Source organism: Saimiri boliviensis, chromosome 12 (assembly GCF_048565385.1).
Source record: "Saimiri boliviensis isolate mSaiBol1 chromosome 12, mSaiBol1.pri, whole genome shotgun sequence".
Lineage (NCBI taxonomy): Eukaryota > Metazoa > Chordata > Mammalia > Primates > Cebidae > Saimiri > Saimiri boliviensis.
The window spans coordinates 20,302,927-20,324,617 of NC_133460.1; the positions used below are offsets into that span (position 1 = coordinate 20,302,927).

General features: G+C 48.4%; 1 protein-coding gene across 7 annotated transcripts in view; it reads right to left on the reverse strand.

The window, feature by feature from the left end:
• SYT17 (synaptotagmin 17) overlaps positions 1 to 20,543 on the reverse strand; it is a 137,389-nt gene extending 116,846 nt beyond the window's left edge. For 2 of the 7 annotated variants that reach the window (XM_074381988.1, XM_039478246.2), the window contains exons 1-5: positions 19,724 to 20,543; positions 15,831 to 15,848; positions 15,041 to 15,189; positions 4,777 to 4,925; positions 1,266 to 1,885 (exon numbers count right to left, since the gene is read on the reverse strand). In XM_074381988.1, the coding sequence (XP_074238089.1) occupies positions 1,266 to 1,885; positions 4,777 to 4,925; positions 15,041 to 15,189; positions 15,831 to 15,848; positions 19,724 to 19,738 (951 nt within the window). In that variant the 5' untranslated portion in view covers positions 19,739 to 20,543. Of the gene's footprint in view, positions 1 to 1,265; positions 1,886 to 4,776; positions 4,926 to 15,040; positions 15,190 to 15,830; positions 15,854 to 16,009 lie in introns of all 7 variants that reach the window. The other 5 variants (XM_074381987.1, XM_074381990.1, XM_074381989.1 and 2 more) reach the window with 4 other exon arrangements.
• Between the last annotated feature and the right edge of the window lie 1,148 nt (positions 20,544 to 21,691).

The window sequence follows — 21,691 nt, forward strand, 5'->3', positions numbered from 1 at the left end:
AGTAGCTGGGATTACAGGCACCCACCTCCACGCCCAGCTAATTTATGTATTTTTAGTAGAGACGGGGTTTCACCATGTCGGCCAGGTTAGTCTCGAACTCCCAACCTCGTGATCCGCCCACCTTGGCCTCCCAAAGTGCTGGGATTACAGGCGTGAGCCACTGCACCCAGCCTTCAGAGCACAGCTTTGAGAAGCACCTCAGTGTGTTTGGTAGAAATTAATCATGCCCTCATCCACAGGACTGTGGTCCCCAGTGGGAAGGGGCTTGATAGGCCTCTGCGTGACTAGGTCTTTTCCTTTCCTTGGGCTCCCCATGTCCTTCTACTCACAGTGGGTAGACAGTTACCCTCTAAGATGCAGGAATGCCCAACAGCGGACCGAAGACACAGCCTGGTCCGTGGGTGGCTTCCTGAGCAGCCAACCATATTTCCCTGGGCTGGACAGGGGGAAGGAAGCCAGTCTAACAGTTGGCTTGAAAAACATCCATGCATCATCCTGTTTTCCAGCCTTCACTTTTTTCCCCTCAAAATCAATTTCTGAAAGTCAAAATGATTGATAGCTTTATACCCTGCGCAATCATTCTCCTTATTAAATAACTCAGCATCAATGATTTTAAAGAGGCTTCCAGAGTGATGGTGGTTACATGAATCTATATATCTGATAACTTTTCACAGAATGACACAAATGACGCACGTAAAAACTAGTGACATCTAAATAAGCTCTAGGTTAGTTACCAATGTCTATTTCCTGGTTGTGTAAGACATTATCACTGCGGGACGCTGAATCCAGAGGACACAGGAACTCTCTGTTATTTTTGCGACCTCTTGTGAGTCAAAAATTATTTCAAAACAAAAAGTTTGGCCAGGCACAGTGGCTCACGCCGGTAATCCCAGCACTTTGTGAGGCTGAGGTGGGCAGATCAGGAGGTCAGGAGATCAAGACCATCCTGGCCAACATGGTAAAACCCCGTCTCTACTAAAAATACAAAAATTAGCTTGGTATGATGGCATGTGCCTGTAGTTCCAGTTACTCAGCAGGCTGAGGCAGGAGAATCTCTTGAACCCAGGGGGCGGAGGCTGCAGTGAGCCGAGATGGCACCACTGCACTCCAGCCTGGTGACAGAGCGAGACTCTGTCTCAAAAAAGTAAAAATAAAAAGATAAACAGTTTTAAGAATAAAAAAAAAACCCTTTTAAACAGTCAAGTAAAAATAATCACTTTTTTTTAAAAGCTCCCAGGAGGAGACACCACAAACCCACCCCTTACCTGAGAACTGGGAATCAGCGCCTTCCACCAGTGCCCGCCCTTGACCAGGTCAACTTCACACAAAGGCACGGAAACTTTCCCAATGACACAGTGGCGGGAGAACTTATCAAAATCCACCACGGTCAGGAGCAGGGTCCTCCTCTGGGCTTCCAGGAAGGGGATCTCGAAGGTGTAGCGCTCCTCAAACACAGGCTTTTGGGTCTTGCGTTTGACCCCAGTCTGCTTCGAGTTCTTCTGGTCTGGCAGGAGACAAATCTTGACATAGGGGTTGGAGTGTGCCATGTCCTGGCGAGAGCCGTCGTGGGAGATGGGAGGTGGCAGGTCCCTGGCCTCGATCACACGCACGGTGAGGTGGTTGTGCAGGAGGTCGTACTGGGTGCTGAAATGCAGCATGCCCAGCTGGTACTTGGTCAGGATCTCCTCGTCCGTCAGAGAGTCCACGTCGTCGCTGTTGGAGTCGAGGGAGTACAGGTGGGGTTCGAACTTCCTGAAATAGTCGTCAGGGGTATAGGTCCGTCTGAGCACCGAAGGTTGGATGGGCTCCTTCTTGGAGCTGAGAACGCCAAACTCGATGGGTTTAATATCGACGAGTGGAGAGCTGGGACGTCTTGACTCAAGACCTGAGAGCCACCAGAAATAACAATGAAGACCGCCACGTACGGGGCCAACCTGGGCCACTTTACAGGTGAGCAGATGCTTCCACCGTTTGCTCTGCTTCAAAATAATCTTTGCCACCTTTCTCCACACTCTAAAATACTCACTGATTCTGTGACAGACAGTATGGTGTCACTATTGTCGCCACTGCCATTATCACAGCAGCCAGGTGCCAGGCACTGCTCTAATGGACTGCGTACATTACATCACTTCATATGTAGGAGCCAGGGGTCAGGCTGGCCTCCCTGGCCCGAGTCTGGCTGTAACCATTATCCTATGACGCTTCCACTTTAAGAGAGGGAGCTCTGGGACCAGAGTGTCTGGGTGAAATCTCAACCACTTACTCACTACTTGTCACTACTCATGTGCTCATTACCAGTGAGCCATGTGACTCCAGGCATATTATTTTAACTCTCTGGGACTCCATTTTCCCATCAGTAAAACAAACTCAATAATAGCACCCACCTCAAAGAATGTGGTGAAGATTCACTGAGCCTGGGCATGGAAAGGGCATGGTGCAGGATGTCCTCGTAGGGGCAGACCAATAAATGGGAACGATTATACTTCAAGGTTCATATTCAAACCTCATCGCATATAGGCCGTCTCTCTCCCTTCCAGGAACCAGCCAAGTCCATTGATCCCAAGTTCATCATTCTAACATCTGCACATCCCTCTCTTCTAGCAATGAGCCCGGGGCATTCTTGCTAATTGCCCACACAGCTGTCTTTCTGAGACATTTGCCTGAGGCATGGGAGGTACTCTGCTAGATGTGTGCTAAATGGAAATCATCTGTGTTCAGAGCCGAGCATGAGACCTAGAAATCATCTAGACCCACACTATCCACAGAAGGAGAATGCAAGCCAGAAACATAAGCCACACGTGTAACTTAAAATGTTCTGGCAGCCACGGCTTTTAAAACATGTATTTAAAAAGAGCAAAATTAATTTTATTTTATTTATTTTGAGACAGAGTCTTGCTCTGTCGCTCAGACAGGGGCGCAGTGGCGTGATTTCGGCTCACTGCACTCTCCCCCTTCCAGGTGCAAGTGATTCTCATGTCACAGCCTCCCGAGCGGCTGGGACTACGGGTTGTACCACTATACCCGGCTAATTTTTGTATTTTTAGTAGAGACCAGGTTTCATCATGTTGGCCAGGATGGTCTTGAACTCCTGGCCTCAAGTCATCCACCTGCCTCACCCTCCCAAAGTGCTGGGATTACAGGCATAAGTCATATTTGCCCAGCCTGCAAAATTAATTTTAATATTTTATTTAACCCATTATATCCAATATAAAATCATTTCAACATGGAACCAATATAAAAATATTTTAGTGAGATATTTTAAATTGGCTTTTTTTTTTTTTTTAAACAGGGTTTCACTTTTGTTGCCCAGGCTGGAGTGCAGGGGCATGATCTCAGCTCTTTGCAACCTCTGCCTCCCAGGTTCAAGCAATTCTCCTGCCTCAGCCTCCCAAGCAGCTGGGATTACAGGCATGCACTACCATGCCTGGCTAATTTTGTATTTTTGGTAGAGACGGCGTTTCACCATGTTGGCCAGGCTGGTCTCGAACTCCTGACCTGAGGTGATCCTCCTGCCTCGGCCTTCTAGGATTACAGGCATAAGCCACTGCACCTGACCTCTTTTTTTTTTTTTTTTCTTACTGTCTTGAAAGTCCAGTATGTATTTTTTTGCACTTACAGAATATCAGTAACATTCAGTCTTGTACCATTTAGGTGCTCAACAGCTACATGTGGCTGGTGATTGTTATACCAGACAGCACAGATCTAGACCAGCCCTCTCATTTTACAGATGAGAAGACTGAGGCCTAAATAGAAGTCCAATGCTCGCTCTGTTTTTCACTATTTCATGCCCTTGAACTTTTTTTTTTCCTACTTTTTTATTTTCCCTCTCCCCCCAAGGGAAGATTTGACACCAGTGATCTCTACCTGAATGAATTTGTTTCACCCATTTTAAGCTTCTCCCTCTGTCTCATGAATTTCAGACACCGGCTCACAGAGGGCACATATACTTTTGTGAAGCAGAAGGGGATTGGGGGTCTCTGGGTATTTATTCTCTTTTCTCCTCTTCACCCAAATCATGCCATTTGGTCAAACGCATATGCCACACAACAGAGTGGACCCATTGGGAGGCTAGCTTTGACAGCCACAAACACAGTTCATTTAGACTTAAAAGTAAGAATGTTTCATATTAAAAAAAAACAAAAAAAAACAAAACAAACCCAGATTGCCAATATCTTTTTTTTAAAAAATCAGATAATACTGGGAGCCCTATCCCATACAGCTACCATTGGCCAGAGGTGAGTAAAAGCCACCCTGCCCCCCTTTCAATGGGACATTAGCTTTTCAATTGGCCAAAGTCCCCACCCTGCCCTAGTAACTCTCCAGACAGAGCAGCAGCTGCCATTCGTCACTGCACTCAGGCAATGTTTATCTCTATTCAACCTCTGCACTCGGCCACTGATGCAACCCACCTGGCCCCCGAAGTCACCAGAATTGACAAGACCCCCTATTTAATATAACCACACTCATCTTTCAGAATCTGAAATGACATACACTGACAGTGTTAATCAATTCAGCCAATTCAATTAAACCTAAAATTAATAAAAGCAAAAATCCATCAAAATGATTGTTTTTGATTAAACTCAGCAGCAATCAGGTGCAATGCCCTCCTCTGTCACACTGCCATTATCTCTCTCTCTCTCCCTGTCTCCAGGACTGTCACACCACTCTGCCGACCTCTTCCAGCAACAATCCTACCCTTGATGATATGACTCTCCTTGGGAGAGTGTCTGGGAAAGCCAGCCAGGGTCCCCAGACAGGCACAGCAGAGATACTTACTCGAAATCCTCCGCGTCAGGCTGTATGTGGACTTGGACGTGTCTGAGGACGAGCGTCTTCCATCTGGGGAACTGGTCCGTGGGGTCAGTGGGACTTCGCTGGCCGTGTGGACAGAGTCACCATCCTTGTCACTGCTCCGGCTGGCCATCCTATAGGAAAGTAATAGGTCTCAATGGCTGTCCAGGAATTCCCGGGGACTGACATTTACGTCCCTTGGGGGTTAAGACCCACAATGAGAAGGGGGATCCAAGATGGCTGAGTAGGAGCAGCTCTGGATGGAGGGTGAGTGGACGCCGCATTTCCAGATGGATTTGTACTACCCACAGACCAGGAGATTCCCCAGAAGCGCCACAGGTCTCCAACATAGCTGTTTCGCTGGCACACAGGTCTCCACATAAAAAACTCACACGGGTCGGGGTGCCCTTTCAGCTGGCTACTAAAGCACCTGGGAGACAGAGTCGCCATCCAGCTGATAAGAAGGGGGCTGAAACACGGAGCCAGGCCAGGAGATTCCTGGGCGGAAAAGCCCCACGAGCCCCCAGTGTGGCTGTTTCAGCTGGTGCAGCATAAGGCCTAACACCCTAAAAACCCTAGAAGAAAACCTAAGCAAAACCATTCAGGACATGGGCGTAGGCAAGGACTTCATGACTAAAACACCCAAAAGCAATGACAACAAAAGCCAAAATAGACAAATGGGACCTAATTAAACTCCAGAGCTTTTGCACAGCAAAAGAAACAATCATTAGAGTGAATCGGCAACCAACAAAATGGGCAAAAATTTTTGCAATCTACCTATCTGACAAAGGGCTGATAGCCATAATTTACAAAGAATTAAAACATTTACAAGAGAAAAACAAACAAGCCCATTCAAAAGTGGGCAAAGGATATGAACAGACACTTTTCAAAAGAAGACATACATGAGGCCAACAAACATATGAAAAAATGCTCATCATCACTGGTCATTAGAGAAATGCAAATCAAAGAGATACCATCTCACGCCAGTTAGAATGGCGATCATTAAAAAATCTGGAGACAACAGATGCTGGAGAGGATGTGGGGAAAGAGAAACACTTTTACGCTGTTGGTAGGAGTGTAAATTAATTCAACCATTGTGGAAGACAGTGTGGTGATTCCTCAAGGACCTAGAAATAGAAATTCCATTTGACCCAGCAATACCATTACTGGGTATATATCCAAAAGATTATAAATCATTCTATTATAAGGACACATGCACACGAATGTTCATTGCGGCACTGTTTACAATAGCAAAGACCTGGAACCAACCCAAATGCCCATCGATGATAGACTGGACAGGGAAAATGTGGCACATACACACCATGGAATACTATGCAGTCATAAAAAAAACAATGAGTTCGTGTCCTTTATAGGGACATGGATGAACCTGGAAACCATCATTCTCAGCAAACTGACACAAGAACAGAAAATCAAACACCACATGTTCTCACTCACAGGTGGGTGTTGAACAATGAGAACACATGGACACAGGGAGGGGAACATCACACAGCGGGATCTGTCGGTGGGGGGTGGGGGGGAATTAGGGGAGGGACAGTGAGGGGTGGGGAGTTGGGAGGGATAACATGGGGAGAAATATCAGATATAGGTGATGGGGAGGAAGGCAGCAAACCACATTGCCATGTATGTACCTATGCAACAATCCTGCATGTTCCCCAAAACCTAAAACGCAAGAAAATGTATGTTTAAAAAAAAAAAAAGACCCACGATGAAACAGTTCTCACACCCATTTTATGTAACATGGAATAATGCAAATTTTAAATACTGTGGTGTCCTTAAACGCTCAACAACGTCTTGCTTTTTGCACAAAATGTGAAATGATATGAAGAAATATTCCCCAATTTAGAACAATCTGTCAAGAACTTGCATAATTTCAAAGCTGGGGTTGGGCAGAGAACTGTGTATACTTCGGCTGTCGCCACGTGGGGGCGCCACTTTGGCTCAGCGAAGCCCAAGACCTGCCAATCTCCAGCCTGGAGTGAACCCTCTGGTTGTTGTACAAGCATCCAAACTTCTGCTTTTGGTTACAAGTGTTCTGCTATTTCAACAGCCACTGTGTCTATAATTTAAGATCTTTTAAAAATATCCGATAACAATATCACTCAAGGGTTCTTGAGTGGCAGAAATGGTCCTGAAAACCAACAATTTCTGAACAGAAGCTTGATGTAAAGAAACAGCTATAAATTAGCAGCCGCCGTGACTTAATGTGCTCCCAATAAAGAATTGCTGAGAAATTGGGAAGGACGGGAGTAGGACGGACGGAGAAGGAAGGTAATACAGGGTAGTGATTGAGAGAACCTCTGGGGCTGAACCCTGGCCGGGTGGCCTCGAGCATGTCCCTTTCCCTCTCCATACTTCCATTTCCCCATCTGTAAAGTGGGAATATTGACAGTACCCACATTATACGATGGTTGTAAACACTGAATGAGTTAACACATATAAAATGCTTAGAGGCCGGGCATGGTGGCTCACACATATAATCCTAGCATTTTGGGCGGCCAAGGCAGGAGGATCCCTTGAGGCCAGGAGTTTGAGACCAGCTTGGGCAATATAGCAGGACCCCATCTCTACTGAAAGTTGGCTAGGCGTGGTGGCTCACAACTGTAATCCCAGCACTTTGGGAAGCTGAGGCAGGAGGATCACTTGAGCGTGAAAGTTCGAGACCAGCCTGGCCAACATGGCAGAACTCTGTTTCTACAAAAAAAAAAAAAAAAAAAAAAAAAATTTAAAAAAATTTAAGTATTAGCTGGGCGTGATGACCTGTGTTTGCAGTCAAAGTGACTTGGGAGGTGAAGATGGGAGGATTGCTTGAGTCCAGGAGTCCGAGGCTGTAGTGAGCTATGACTGAGCAACTGCACTCCAGCCCAGGTGACACAGCAAGAGACCCTGTCTCAAAACAAAATAAATAAAATGCTTAGAACAGGGCTTGGTTATATAGTAAACAGGTGCTCAATACATTTTTAAACATTTTTAATTGATTGATCAATCGATCAATTCAATTGATTTTATTTTATTTTTTAAGAAACAAGGTCTCACTATGTTGCCCAGGCTGGACTCAAACTCTTGGACTCAAAGTGATCCTCCTGCCCCCAGCCTCCCGAGTAGCTGGGACTACAGGTGCATACCTTCATGTTCAGCTTAGTTGATACTATTACAACGGAGGTGGCTTTAAGATCCACCCCCTGCTCACCCATACTCATAAAGCTAGGTAAGGATGCTGGAGGGATGGGAGAGGAAGTAGAAAAACAGCGGGTGATGTGGTTTTGAGACTGATGCTGCTAATAACAAGCCCCGAAATCCTAATGGCTGCAGATTTATGGCTTCCGAGACTGCATCCCCGCCCCCAACTTGACATTAAAGCCTACAGAGAAACTCGTCTTGAAACATGCAAGTTTTGAATTCCATGAGATCTTCAGACCCATCCTGTGCATGAAATGAGATTGATCTGATGTTCTTCAAAAGTGATATCAGGAGCCAGGAGCAGTGGCTCTCGCCGGTAATCCCAGCACTTTGGGAGACTGAGGTGGGTGGATTACTTGAGGTCAGGAGTTTGAGACCAACCTGGCTGACAGGGTGAAACCCTGTCGCTACTAAAAATAACAAAAATTAGCCTGGCATGGTGGCACACACCTGTAGTCCTGGGTACTTAGGAGGCTGAGGCATGAGAATCGCTTGTACCTGGGAGGCAGAGGTTGTAGTGAGCTGAGACCAGGCCACTGCACTCCAGCCTGGGTGACAGAGTGAGACAGCATCATAAAAAAATAAAAATAAATTAAAATTTAAAAAAAAAATTTTTAAATGGTATTAGGGTCACAGCCAGGGCAAGACTAGTATGTTATAAGGGGGAAAACGGAATATCTGCTTGCTCCCTGCTCCTGGTTGGTAAAAGGTGAAGGTAGTAGATGAAATGTCAGGGGCGTAGGGGGCAGGGAGAATAGGGGGGCGGGGACAGACGTAAGATCATACCGTATCTATATGGCAGGATCCTACTTCTACCAAAACTTTTAAAAAATTAGCTGGGTGTGGTGACCTGCATTTGTAGTCCTAATTACTCGGGAGGCTAAAGTGGGAGGATCACTTGAGCCCAGGATTTTAAGGCTGCAGTGAACCTCCCTTAAATGACAGCGGCAGCATCTTCCTCCCTCTCTCCCTTGAATGACAGCAGCAGCATCTTCCGAGGAAGGCAGAGCCAAAACGCTATGGCCGGGCCGGGCATCTGGCTGGGGGAGGTGGCTCACGCCCGTAATCCCAACACTTTGGGAGGCCGAGGTGGGAGGGTCGCAAGGTCAGGAGATCAAGACTATCCTGGCTAATGGTAAAACCCCCTCTCTACTAAAAAATACCAAAAAATAGCTGAGTGTCATGGCAACTGCCTGTAGTCCCAGCTGCTTGGGAGGCTGAGGCAGGAGAATTGCTTGAACCTGGGAGGTGGAGGTTGCAGTGAGCCAAGATGGCACCACTGCCCTCCAGCCTGGGTGACAGAGCAAGACTCCATCTCTAAAAAAAGGGGGAGGAGAGGGGAAGGGAGGGGAGGAAAGGGAAAAAGAAAAAGAAAGCTCTCTGGAAGACAGTGTGGCGATTCCTCAAGGACCTAGAAATAGAAATCCCATTTGACCCAGCAATCCCATTACTGGGTATATATCCAAAGGATTATAAATCATTCTACTACAAGGACACGTGCACACGAATGTTCATTGCAGCACTGTTTACAATAGCAAAGACCTGGAACCAGCCCAAATGCTCATCAATGATAGACTGGACAGGGAAAATGTGGCACATATACACCATGGAATATTATGCAGCCATCAAAAATGATGAGCTCGTGTCCTTTGTAGGGACATGGATGAACCTGGAAACCATCATTCTCAGCAAACAGACACAAGAGCAGAAAATCAAACACCGCATGTTCTCACTCATAGGCGGGTGCTGAACAATGAGAACACATGGACACAGGGAGGGGAGCATCACACACTGGGGTCTGTTGGGGGGAAATAGGGGAGGGACAGCGAGGGGTGGGGAGTTGGGGAGAGATAACATGGGGAGAAATGCCAGATATAGGTGATGAGGAGGAAGGCAGCAAATCACACTGCCATGTGTGTACCTGTGCAACAATGTTGCATGTTCTTCACATGTACCCCAAAACCTAAAATGCAATTAATAAAAAAAAAAAGAAAGAAAGCTCTTCTGTTCCCTCTACCTGTCTAATTCCTTCCCATAATTGAGGTCTCTGCTTCAACGGCACCTCCTCAGAGAAGCCCTGCTATGGTTTGGATGTTTTTCTCCTCCAAATTTCATATCGAAAATGTGACCCCGATGTTGGAGGTGGGGCCTGGTGGGAGGTGTTTAGATCATGGGGGCAGATCCCTCATGAATGGCTTGGTGCTGTCCTCAAAATAATGAGTGAGTTCTCACTGCATGAGTTCCCATGAGATCTGCTGGCGGGGCACTTCCTCTCCCCTTGCTCCCTCTCTCACCATACGATGCCTGCTCCCTCCTTCACCTTCCACCATGAATGTAAGTTTCCTGAGGCCCTCACTAGAAGCAGAAGCTAAAGCTGTGCTTGGACAGCCTGCAGAACCAAGAGCCAAATAAATCTCTTTTTTGTTAATTACCCAGTCTTGGGTATCCCTCTACAGCCACACAAAACAAACTAATACAGGTTGGGGGAAGGCTGAATAATTTGTACCACTGTTAAATGGCAGAACCACGACTGAGCCAGTCACGCTAAACTCTAAACGGCACGCTCCCTATCTCCAAGTGGGGCATCTCTGAGAGACCTGGAAGAGCCCTGCGTGTTGTAGGTATTCAACACATGCTTGTTCGACAACCAGCTCACCAACCTGACTTTAATTCACTCTTCAGTGAGGGTCTTTCTGGCATTGCTTCAAAAGGTACCAGTCAGACTGCAAAATTTTCCTAATCTTCACCAGCCCAGCCCAGCCAAGAAAAGTTGGGGGCCCACAGGACATGAGCACATGTGACAATTAATGTTGTGTGCCCAAGATCACATGCACAGTACACACAAAGGGTCGCTCGTCTGCCACGTGCCAGTCCACAGAGGCAAGTCCCATGGCTCATGGCTCAAATGCCAGAGGAACAGCACTGCAAAGCCCATACACTTGACATTTCTACTTCCTGTCTGTTTGATAACATGCAGCTGGCCACTTGGTCAATAAATCTGGGGGAAACACAAGCTGGAAATTTGCTTTTTGAATGATTTAGCCCATCTTCCCTTTACAGGTTTCTCTTACCATTTTGCATTATGCTGAGTGCCAAAAATGTGTTAAGCACTGCACAGGGTTCAGAAGAGACCACATTCATCCTGGGAAGCATGAAGGTCATGGACAGTTGCTCAGGCTACAGACTGCATAACCCTAGGTGGCGCCATTCATAATGGCCACCATGTGAATGGTGCCACCTGGACTTGTGTGGTATATTGGCCCTGCTGGCAAAGTTCCAGTCCACTTCTCTACTAGTGACAAAACCAAAAAAAGTGTCTGCCCCGAGGGTCCCAGCCCTCTTGCCCCCTGCTTACACAAAGGGTCAGGAGGAGTCAAGGCCAAACACAACTGTCCTCCAACTCGCAACAAAACCTAGGCTGTGCATCTGTAACACTCCACATCGGGATATCCGGGGGGCATATAGGTACCTGACAGCAATTTTCAATACCTATGAAGGGTCTCCACTGGTACAGAGGAAAATCCAAACTCCTCATTCCGGCATTCAAGACCCAATTCAACCTGAGCTTGCAGGCTCATTTTCCATGACTCCCCCAGCTCTTCCCAGATGCAGCATCCATTTGTGGTCTCTGCCCACCTCTGCAGTCTATTCCGTCCTCTCTACCGGGGAGATACCAAATTGTGACACCCCAGTTGTCTATTACAGGGGTCGGCAAATTACAGAGCCAAATTCACTGTCTGATTTCGTAAATGAGCTGTTACTGGAACACAGGCGTGCCCGTTCATTTACTGTCTATGGCTGCTTTCGCACAGCAATGGTAGAAATAAATAGCTGCAACAGAGACCATATGGCCCACGAGGCTAATATATTTACTATTTGGTCCTTTATGTTAAAAGTTTGCCAACCCCTGGTCTAGCAGTTTAGTTCATGTGTTTCAGGTAGTAATGACCATTTTCTTGGTTTCCTGAGTGGCCAGGTAACTGGCATGATTCTAGCACCATTTCCTCCAAGTGAAAGTGATTGGTACATAATCCAAGCCAGACTAATCGGAGTCTTTCCTGGTTTTGGTTTGTTTGTTTTTGTTTGTTTGTTTTTTATACAATGACAACCGAATGCAAGTCTAGTTCTACCACATGGGGAAAACAAGCTTAAGAATGAGGCTTCGAGGTGCAGTGGCTCACACCTGTAATCCCAGCACTTTGGGAGGCCGAGGTGGGTGGATCACGAGGTCAAGAGATCGAGACCATCCTGGTCAACATGGTGAAACCCCGTCTCTACTAAAAATACAAAAAATTAGCTGGGCATGGTGGCGCGTGCCTGTAATCCCAGCTACTCAGGAGGCTGAGGCAGGAGAATTGCCTGAACCAGGAGGTGGAGGTTGCAGTGAGCCGAGATCGCGCCATTGCACTCCAGCCTGGGTAACAAGAGCGAAATTCCATCTCCAAAAAAAAAAAGAATGAGGCCTATACAGAAGAAACAGAGAGAGAAAGAGCGAGAAAGTCTCTGATGACATCATTTCTGCTCCTGGATCCAGCTATGCCTGAAGCCATCATTCCTGAATTCTTTCATAACAAGACCTTATGCAGGACTGTCATATATAGTATGCAGGGTGTAAATCCACAACTCTAGGAGTCAACCTCACTTACACACCTGCCCTACCTCCTACATGAGATTGAAAATTCCCTGAGCAGTCACAGGATCCTATCTAGCCCTGTGTATACCATAGTGCTTGGCACACTGCGTACCCGAGAAATAACTACAAAAGGAACCGAGATTAACTTTTCAACTGGATGATTGGCACTTTCAGGATTCAAGTTCTGCCTGTAGGACAGTCTGTCAATCAATAACTTTTTCTGAGTGAACAAGACAGGCAAAAATCCCTGCCCACGTGGAGCCGGCATTCTTGTGAGCATAGCTTTAAAGACGTTAGATGGACTGAACTAACTTCTGCTACACAGACCAGTGGAATTCTTTTAAAAAAAAAAAAAAAAAAAAATTAAAAACGAAATTCTTGCTCTGTTGCTCAAGCTGGAGTGCAGTGGTATATTATAGCTCACTGCAGCCCTGACATCCTGGGCTTAAGCGATCCACCTGAATACCTGGAACTCTAGGTACCGACATGCCCAGCTAATTTTTAAAGTTTTTGTAGAGATAGGGGTCTCATCATGTTGCCCAGGCTTGTCTCAAACTTCTGGCCCCAAGCAGTCACCCCGCCTCAGCCTTTCAAAACACTGGGATTATAGATGTTAGCCACAGCACGCGGCTGTGTATTGTGTCTTGATTAATGAGTTGCCTTCACTAAAAATCTCAATTCTACACATACCTGTAGGAGTCAGGCCACAACTTATGAATAATGAATAATGGAAGAGTTCCTTAACATTGTGTTTATATCAGCTTAATTAATCTATTGATATCTAATACAGAAATAAATGCTTATACAACTTTTACCCTATGCTAAGCATATTATATGCATATCTCAGTTAATTTTTTTGTTGTTGTTTTTGTTTTTTTGAGACAGGGTCTCACTCTTGCCCAGGCTGGAGCGCAGTGGTGCAATCACAGCTCACTGTAGCCTCCATTTCCTAGGCTCAAGCAATCCTCCCACCTCAGCCTCCAGAGTAGCTGGGACCACAGGCACTCATCAGCATACCTGGCTAATTTTCTGATGTTTTGGTGAGCTTGGGGTAGCGGAGGGGTCTCACTATGTGGCCCAGGCTGGTCTTGAACTCCTGAATTCAAGTGATCCGGCCCCCTCTGCCTCCCAAACTGCTGAGGTAACAGCCATGAACCACTGCGCCCAGCCAGAATTACTTTACATTTATCATCGCCGACAAGGTATCAAGCATTCCTAACTACTTTTCCACGTTCCAGATTCATTGACTCGCTACAACAGCTCTGACAGAAATACTATCCTTTCTAGCATCACATTTTACAGATGGGACATCAAGGCACAGAGACATCAAACAACTTGCTCAAGGTCACAGAACTAGAAATAGTAGTTGAGATTACACAGCCTGGATATGGAGCCATTTTGCTGTGGAAATATTTGATACTTGCTTCTAAGAAGAGGAAAGGAGAGGCCTGAGGCATGAGCCCCAACTTGGAGAGAAAGACGGGGCACCAGAGACTTTCGGGATCTCAGACCAAGGACTGAGCTAAGACAGCACTGTCTTCTTCCACCCTGCCAGGCTCCAGCTGCGGGTCCTGGCTGCTGCCTCTCCCTCCTGGGCCTGCCCCTCCGAGTCATGAGGAGTTCACTTGACGACTTCCTAACGCTTCCCAGCCCCAACCTTCTTGACTGGACCCAGGCTCATCTGACCACATCCCTCTCTCAGTCACGGAGAGATGGACCAGACACGTGGCTGAGAAGCTTCAAAACTGCGTTCCCAAAATATCTGAGCGACTGGCAGATGGAGATGTTGTATGCAGGCGCGGGAGGAGAGCGAATTAGAAATAAAATGAAAGATGCCAGAGAGAACATAAACAGCGTTGGAGGACAGGATGGAGCCCGGAGGTGCTTTTCTGCTTCCCTGTTTCTGAAGTTCTCGTTCAGAGCAGCAAAAAGGCACCTGTTTCTTTATTCCGTCTACCCATCCATGCAATGGATATTGATCGAGCTTTGACTACACGCAGGCCCTGGACTGGATGCCAGGAAATCTTGTCACACCGACTTGGATGGAAACCTCAGAATGTGGTTAGCCCTTGAAGAATACAGAGGCTCACAGACCTCCTTTTCTGCTCAGAACCACATTCCACGTGACTAAAAATTCCCACACACTTAGCATTACACAGTTCATATCTCCAAAGGCCCAATGTGCCACTAGGTGAACTAAAACCACACCACCAGCTGGTCTCGCCAGCTTGCCGAACAAAATGAGGGGTACAGAACATATCCCCAGTCTGCAGCAAAGATGTCCATGGAAACCCAGCCTGCTGCTCTTTCATGTCCCCCAAATCCTCCCTCCCACGGCCCAGGCCCCCAGCCCCCTTCTCGGAAAAAGGGGAAAGTCTCGAAATTGATTTCAGAGAAGTTCAGAGCGGTTTTACTTACAGCCAGGGAGGGGTCTGAGCAGGGAAAGGTCCCAGAATTTCAACTTCATCCTCACTCGACTGGCAACAGCTGGACTCGTAGCACTTCTGACAGCAGTGCCGGCAGGTCCATCTGCACAGCAGCAGATCAGAGATTCTAGAAAGAAAACCCTGAGGCCATTGGGGGAGGGGGGAGGGGGAGGGGGGGAGGGGGTGGAAGAGGAAGAGGAGAAACAACACCCAAAATTACAAGCAGCCGATCTCGGATGAGAAAAAGACATTCAAGAGTTCTGGCTCTGCTGCTCAGCACTTAGAACAAAATGTTTTCCATTTCTATTTACCAACTGCAGGCACAAAGATAGCAAACATCAACTCGCTGGAGCCATTAGTAGCAAGCAAAACATTTGCAGGTATTTTCTTTTGTAGTTTATGTGAACGTCTTTCTTGACATGTGGGTGGTTTATACGACATCATGAGGGCTATACAATATGTTCTTGAAACAGAATGCATATTACTCTGTCTTCTGGAAAGCAGGGAAAAAGATTTAAAAAAAAATAATATCGGTGACATGAAACAGACAGAGATAATCAAACGGAATAAGTAGAGGTGGAGAGGGAAACTTGTCTTGTCAACTGGTGTCTTTTCAAAACCAGGATCTCTTTTCGGTAGAAAGGAATGGAAACTGAGCTGTTATTAACACCAGGTTATTGTCGAATATTTAACATCCCCACAGCCCCACATAAGACTCGAAAATAAAAGTCAGGCATTTCTTGATTAGAAACCAGACCAAACAAATCATCAAATGAACCCACCTCGTTTAATGGTTCCAGCTGCCCTTTTAAGATCCACGATGAAGCCAAGGGGGTAAGGGAATGAAGGGGTTAAAGAAAGAGACAAGACCAGTTTAGCAATATTCCAGCAACTCAAAAAACATTTACAAAAAAAAAAAAAAAAAAAAAAAAAAAAAAAAGCCCTGCATATTTCCACTTACCATCCTGGGAAGGGAGCTGACTTCCTAACAAGGTGTGGCTATTTTCAGGGCTGCTGGTAGCCTCCTGGTTAACCAACACCAAATAAATGGGAAACTCCAGCATTTCGATTTGATTTGCACCGTATGCTGTTATGAATCAGAGCGGGCGGATAGATAGTCATGCTATCCAATACAGCCACACTTCAGGAGAAGAGCAAACCTTCCTATACAGAAATAGCCATGTAGCCAACCCGAAAGGACATGATTAGCTGACATGCAGGCAGGCACACAGTGGATGGTACTTGGGTCCCCCGCCCTCCCGGAGGCCCTACCTTCCAATTCTGCTCCAATGGTGATAGTGGGGTGTTTCCTATCACCACCCACAAATAGATGGAACTAAAAAGGAAGCCCTAATCTGGTCCTCTTGAGGAGGGAGGCCCTCCCTTCCTCTTGTGGTCCCACCCCGCCTCCCCATCTTCGTCTCCTGGGTTCTCAAGGCATAGACTCCCTCCTTCGCTTTAAGGTGGTTTTCCAAATAGGCCAAGTGGACTAGATAGGTTAGAAGTCCTGCACCCCAACCTCGGGCACGTCCCAGAGGTGAACTGAGGTGGGACTCAAACTCAGAACTTTGAATCAATGGGGAGAAAGTTATTATCTCCCTCCCCCGATTCTCCTCCAAGGAGGAGAAAGTCTCAATTTGGTACCATGGTATGTTAACGTCTTTTTACCACTTACCAATTCCTACCTCCCCCAACCCCTTCCTTTGAAACAAAATTGAACTAGCTCACAGCCTTGGAGATAGCCACATCCACCTAGAATTCAGTGATGTGGCATTACTCCCATTACGTTTTCTTCTAGTTGCCTTCTGCCTATATCACATGATCTGGATTTCCTATGAGAGTCGTGACATAATGTTTCCTTATCATACGTTTTTTTTTTAAAGTAAAAAATAAAAGTGAGCCCATTTATAGAAAAAACATTAAGTTAATAATAGCATAGGTAGGGCTCAGCGCAGCGGCTCACACCTGTAATCCCAGTATTTTGGGAGGCCAAGGTGGGTGGATCACCTGAAGTCAGGATTTTGAGACCAGCCTGGCCCACATGGTGAAACCCTGTCTCTTTTAAAAACACAAAATATTAGCCAGATGTGGTGGCTTGTGAAAAATTCAAAATCCTTGAAGCAGTAAGGGAATAACAACAGCTTGGGAAATACCCTAAAGGCATTCATTACAAATGTCTCTAAAGCTGAAACCACACACAGAACAAGACCGGAAGGTGCTAAGGGGCCACGCGACAAGCTGAATCAAGAAGTGCTAGAGTCCTAGTGTCACCATCAACTGATCATGTGGGCAAGTCAGGGGCTTCTCTGAGTCTCGGTTTCCTCTTCTTTAGTGGAAAAGCTACTGTGTACCTCAAAGGGGTGCTGTTGAGGTGGGACAGGACACTGACTATGCAAATGCGCCCTGTCTGTGATGAAAATTAGGTGAGTGTCAAGACCTAGTGGAACCCAGTAGGCACCAGGTATTGTCCCAGAAGGTACAGCAGGGCACAAAACAGCAAAATAGTACGCCCTCATAGGGCTTTCATGAAAAACTGTTTTAGAATGTTTAGGATAAAGTGATACTTTTTCATAATAATCCATGACCATTTTCTGAATACAGGGAAGTGTTTCCTAGACATGTGGTCAAAATAGGCCATTTATGAAACCAAAGCGAACGGAGATGAGACCACCTCATACCGCTGCTGAAAAACATCCTCCCCAGCTTTCTCAAAGCCCAGGTGCAAGATGAATGTCAAGGAACAGAGAGAAACCAAAGATGAAAGAAGGTGCCCTGACGTTCCCAGGCATGCTGCATGCTGAGTCTTTCTAGCATTGGGTCTCCTGGGTTCAGGTGTTTGACACCAATAGAAGAGAACTAATTCGCACCAGAAAGAGGAAGAAAGAACCCATGCATTCTAAACAGAGGTTGGCAAACTAAGGCTCAAAACCAAAACCAGCCCCGCAGTCTGTTTTGCTGCAGCCCTTGAGCTAAGAATGATTTGCAACCATTTTTAAATGGTTGAGAACTATAAAGAAGATGCATGCCTCTTGACTGGTGCAAAGCATACAAAATCCACATTTTGGTGCCTGCAAATAAAGTTTTATTGGAACACAGCCACGCCCACTCATTTACTACTGTCTATAGCTGCTCTGGTGCTATAGTCAGAGTGGAATAGTGACAGAGACCATGTGAGCCTCCAAGGGAATAAAAAAAAATACTATCTGGCACTTTACAGGAAAAAAGTTAACACCTTGCTCTAAAAGGAAAACCAACAACATTGGATCATCGTCATATGAAATGCTTAACCTATCAACTGCCATCCCCTCTTGAGATCCCACCTTGACCTCTAAGCAGCTGTTGTGGCCTTGGGCAAGTCACTTAATTTCTCTGTGCTGAAGGTGGCCATTAAGAACCCCAGGAGCCAGTAATCATGTTCATTTCTCACTAAATTGTGCACTCAGAGGGGCAGGAACTGTGCTGTTTTCATCACTGTATCCTCAGTGTCCGAACGTAGTAGGTGGTCACACAGGTGTTTGTTGGGTGACTATTGAATGGCCCCTGGACAACACACAGCACACAGTGGGTAGACAGTAATGTGACCTTCATTGAACTTAAAAAGAGAAACTGTCGATTTCAGGAAATAAGCCAATCCAGGGAATCTAAAGCAGGAGAGGAATGGAAGAGGCTCCACCAGGTGACACAGCAGGGAGTTTCCTGGCAGGCTTAAGTGTCTGAGGACACGATTGAGGGGATATGTGAGCCAGAGGGGAATGGGGGGACCAGCAGCACCCCCATCTGTGGCTGAGGGGACAAAATGTGAGCCGAGACGCACCCTGGACGTGGGAGTCTTTAAGCTTCTCTGCCCAGTTCAGAAGCGCTAGCCCCAGAAGCAAACAGCTCAACGGGTCTCACTGCGGGTCTGCCTGCTTGACCTTGGCGCTGACCTGCGGTCACTTCCCTTCTTGCAGAGGAGAAAGGTCTTTTCATCAAGAAGCCCGGTCCACCCCTTCAACCCCTGCCCCCCCCAGAAAGGCTGCTTAGAAATTATTTCAGAATTATTTCAGCCCAAGGATTGTTGGGGGACGTTTCTTCAAGGTTAAGAGGGTCCACATCTCTCAGACCCCAACGCAGCGGACTAAAGTAGCAGGCTCCTTTCTCTTCACCAGCGCGCCTCTGGCCTCCAGGTGTCCCCCATCCCTCAGCACCCAGTGCCCGGGAGAGACGACGTCCTTGTCCCTCTTGGTCGGAACAGCTGCCTCAGGCTTGCCTCGCCGGCCAATTAGCCGGAGCCGTCACCACGGCAACGGCAGCTGGCGGGCCGGGCAGCTGGCGCGCCCCGGGCGGCCCTCCCCACGGCCCCTCCCCTGGGGTGGGGTGCCAAGGGGAAGGAGGGGACGGGGGCCGGGTGGGGGGAAGAAAAGTCCACCCCACCCCCCATTCCCTCCCCAGGAAGCAAGGGCGCGCGTTGCAGAGTCTACATAGGACCCTCCATCCCGGGGTTTCGGGGTCCCCAGTCTCTCCTCCCGGGGCGCACCCCTGTTGCTGCACAGGTTGACCGCGCACGGGCACCCTTTTTCTTGAGGCAAGTTTGTGGAAGCATAGCCGTGGGCCCTCCCTTCCGCGCGCTCCCAGCCGGAGGGGGCGCGGCACCCCCTACCCGCACCCCGGACCTTGCCCCCAGCGTCAGCCCTACCTGGATGTACGCCATTTTCGCCCGCGCGCACTCACTCCGGCCCGGGCATGGCGCCGCCACGGCCACTTTGCCCTCGCCAACGGTGGAGGGGGAAGAAAGCAAGGGGGGAAAGGAAGAAAAAGGCAGCCGGTGGCCCCAGACGTGACTGGCGTGGCTGATGAGCGGCGCCCGCCCCTCCGCCGGCCGCCCCGTCCTTGCCTTTCCCTGCGTTCCGGCTCTAGGAATCGGGGCCGCCTCCCCGGTTCGGAGATAGGGCGCCCAGGGCCCCCACCTCGGCCTCCCTCGCTGTCCCTCACTCTCCCTCTCGAGGTGCTCCCCAGGCTGGAATAAGGCCGGGGCGCCTGGGCAGGGAGCCCGGGGCAGCCGCGGGGACTGCAGCGACCCCAGCGCGGGCGGGGCCAGAGACGCTGGGGCCCGAGCGCACGGGAGGCGGGGGAGGGGATGCGGATGGGGAAGGGGGTGGGAGGGGGCGGTACATAGGTCAGCCCATACTGCTGGCACGGGGGCTGGCACCTACCGAAAGCAGGGTCCCCGAGGCGGCCGTGGAGCGGAGGGGACACAGTGCAGCCTGCCATGAAGTCTGCAGCAGGGAGGGTCCTCCCCATCCAGCCCTCTCCCCAAACTGGCTTGGTAAAACTTTATTCCCGCCCCACCCGACGCGCCTAGCACGGTTGCGGTGAGGCTCACCGAGGCTGCTTGGATGGGAGCCTCAGGTTAAGGTGGGCTTAGAGTGCCCCAAAGGGAGGTGCTGCGTCCAGGGCTGCAGGGGGCGCGCGGAGAGAGCGGAGCGCCCCTTTACCCCAAACCTCCCGGAGTTGCGCCCTGGACGCAACAGGTCTAGCGCGGGGCGGCCCGGCAGCGCCACCCAGCGTCTAGCGGGGGTGCCCGGCTTGGCGCGCTCCTCTGTCCACCCGCAGCCCGCCGCCAGCAAGCGTGCGCCCCGGCGCGTGTCCACCGCCGCCCTCACCTGCCTGTCCGCGTGGCTGGGGCGCCCTGGACCTGCAGGCTCTACCAAACCTCCCAGCCCAAGGCTTCTGGCTCTCCACTTGGAGATTCGAGGAGGGACATTGCTCTCCGCTGGATTATTTTATTTTTGAGACAGTCTCACTGTCACCCAGGCTGGAGTGCAGTGGCCCGATCTTGACTCACTGCAACCTCTGCTTCCTGGGTTCAAGGGATTCTCGTGCCTCGGCCTCCCAAGTAGATGGGGCTACAGGCGCATGCCACCACGCCTGCTAATTTTTGTATTTTTAATAGAGCAGGAGTTTCACCATGTGAACCAAGCTGGTCTCGAACTCCTGGCCTCAAGTGTTCGGCCCGCCTCAGCCTCCCAAAGTGCTGGGATTTCGGGCGTGAGCCACTGTGCCAGGCCAGATTTCTTTTTAATATGCCCAGCCATCTCTTGTTGCTGGGCACCAGCTTATCAGCCTTTTAATTTTAACCTCCCAGTGCCTCTGTCTTTTCCTCAGTAAAAACAGGAGACAGGCTCCGCCCTGCCTATCCTCCGGGGCTGTTTGGTGGGAAAACTGAGAAAATGAATATGGAAGTAACAAACAAAAAATGTGATATTCAGATGCGTATATTTTTTGTCTAAAAATCTAGCAGACCTATACATTTTTTAGTGTGCTATATTTGGTTTGTAGCATATAGCATGTAATGCATATTGAGCAGTTATGATTCTGCAGGCATACAAGCCTCAACACTTCACATGTATTATTTCATCTCAACCTGCAGTACCGTGGTCACTCCTATCAGCTAGCACCCTGTCCAGCCAGAGTAGGCACTCAATAGTTGTTTTTGTTGCCCTTATTCACTCAGCTTGCTCAGGGAGGTTCTATGATTATCTCCAATTTACAAGGGACTGGCGTGCAGAGAGATAAAGCCTCTACGAAGGCCTGACAGCTGGTAGCTGGGGGCACTGACCTATGAACCCACAAGTCCAGGAATGAGCCCAAAGAGGCCATTCCT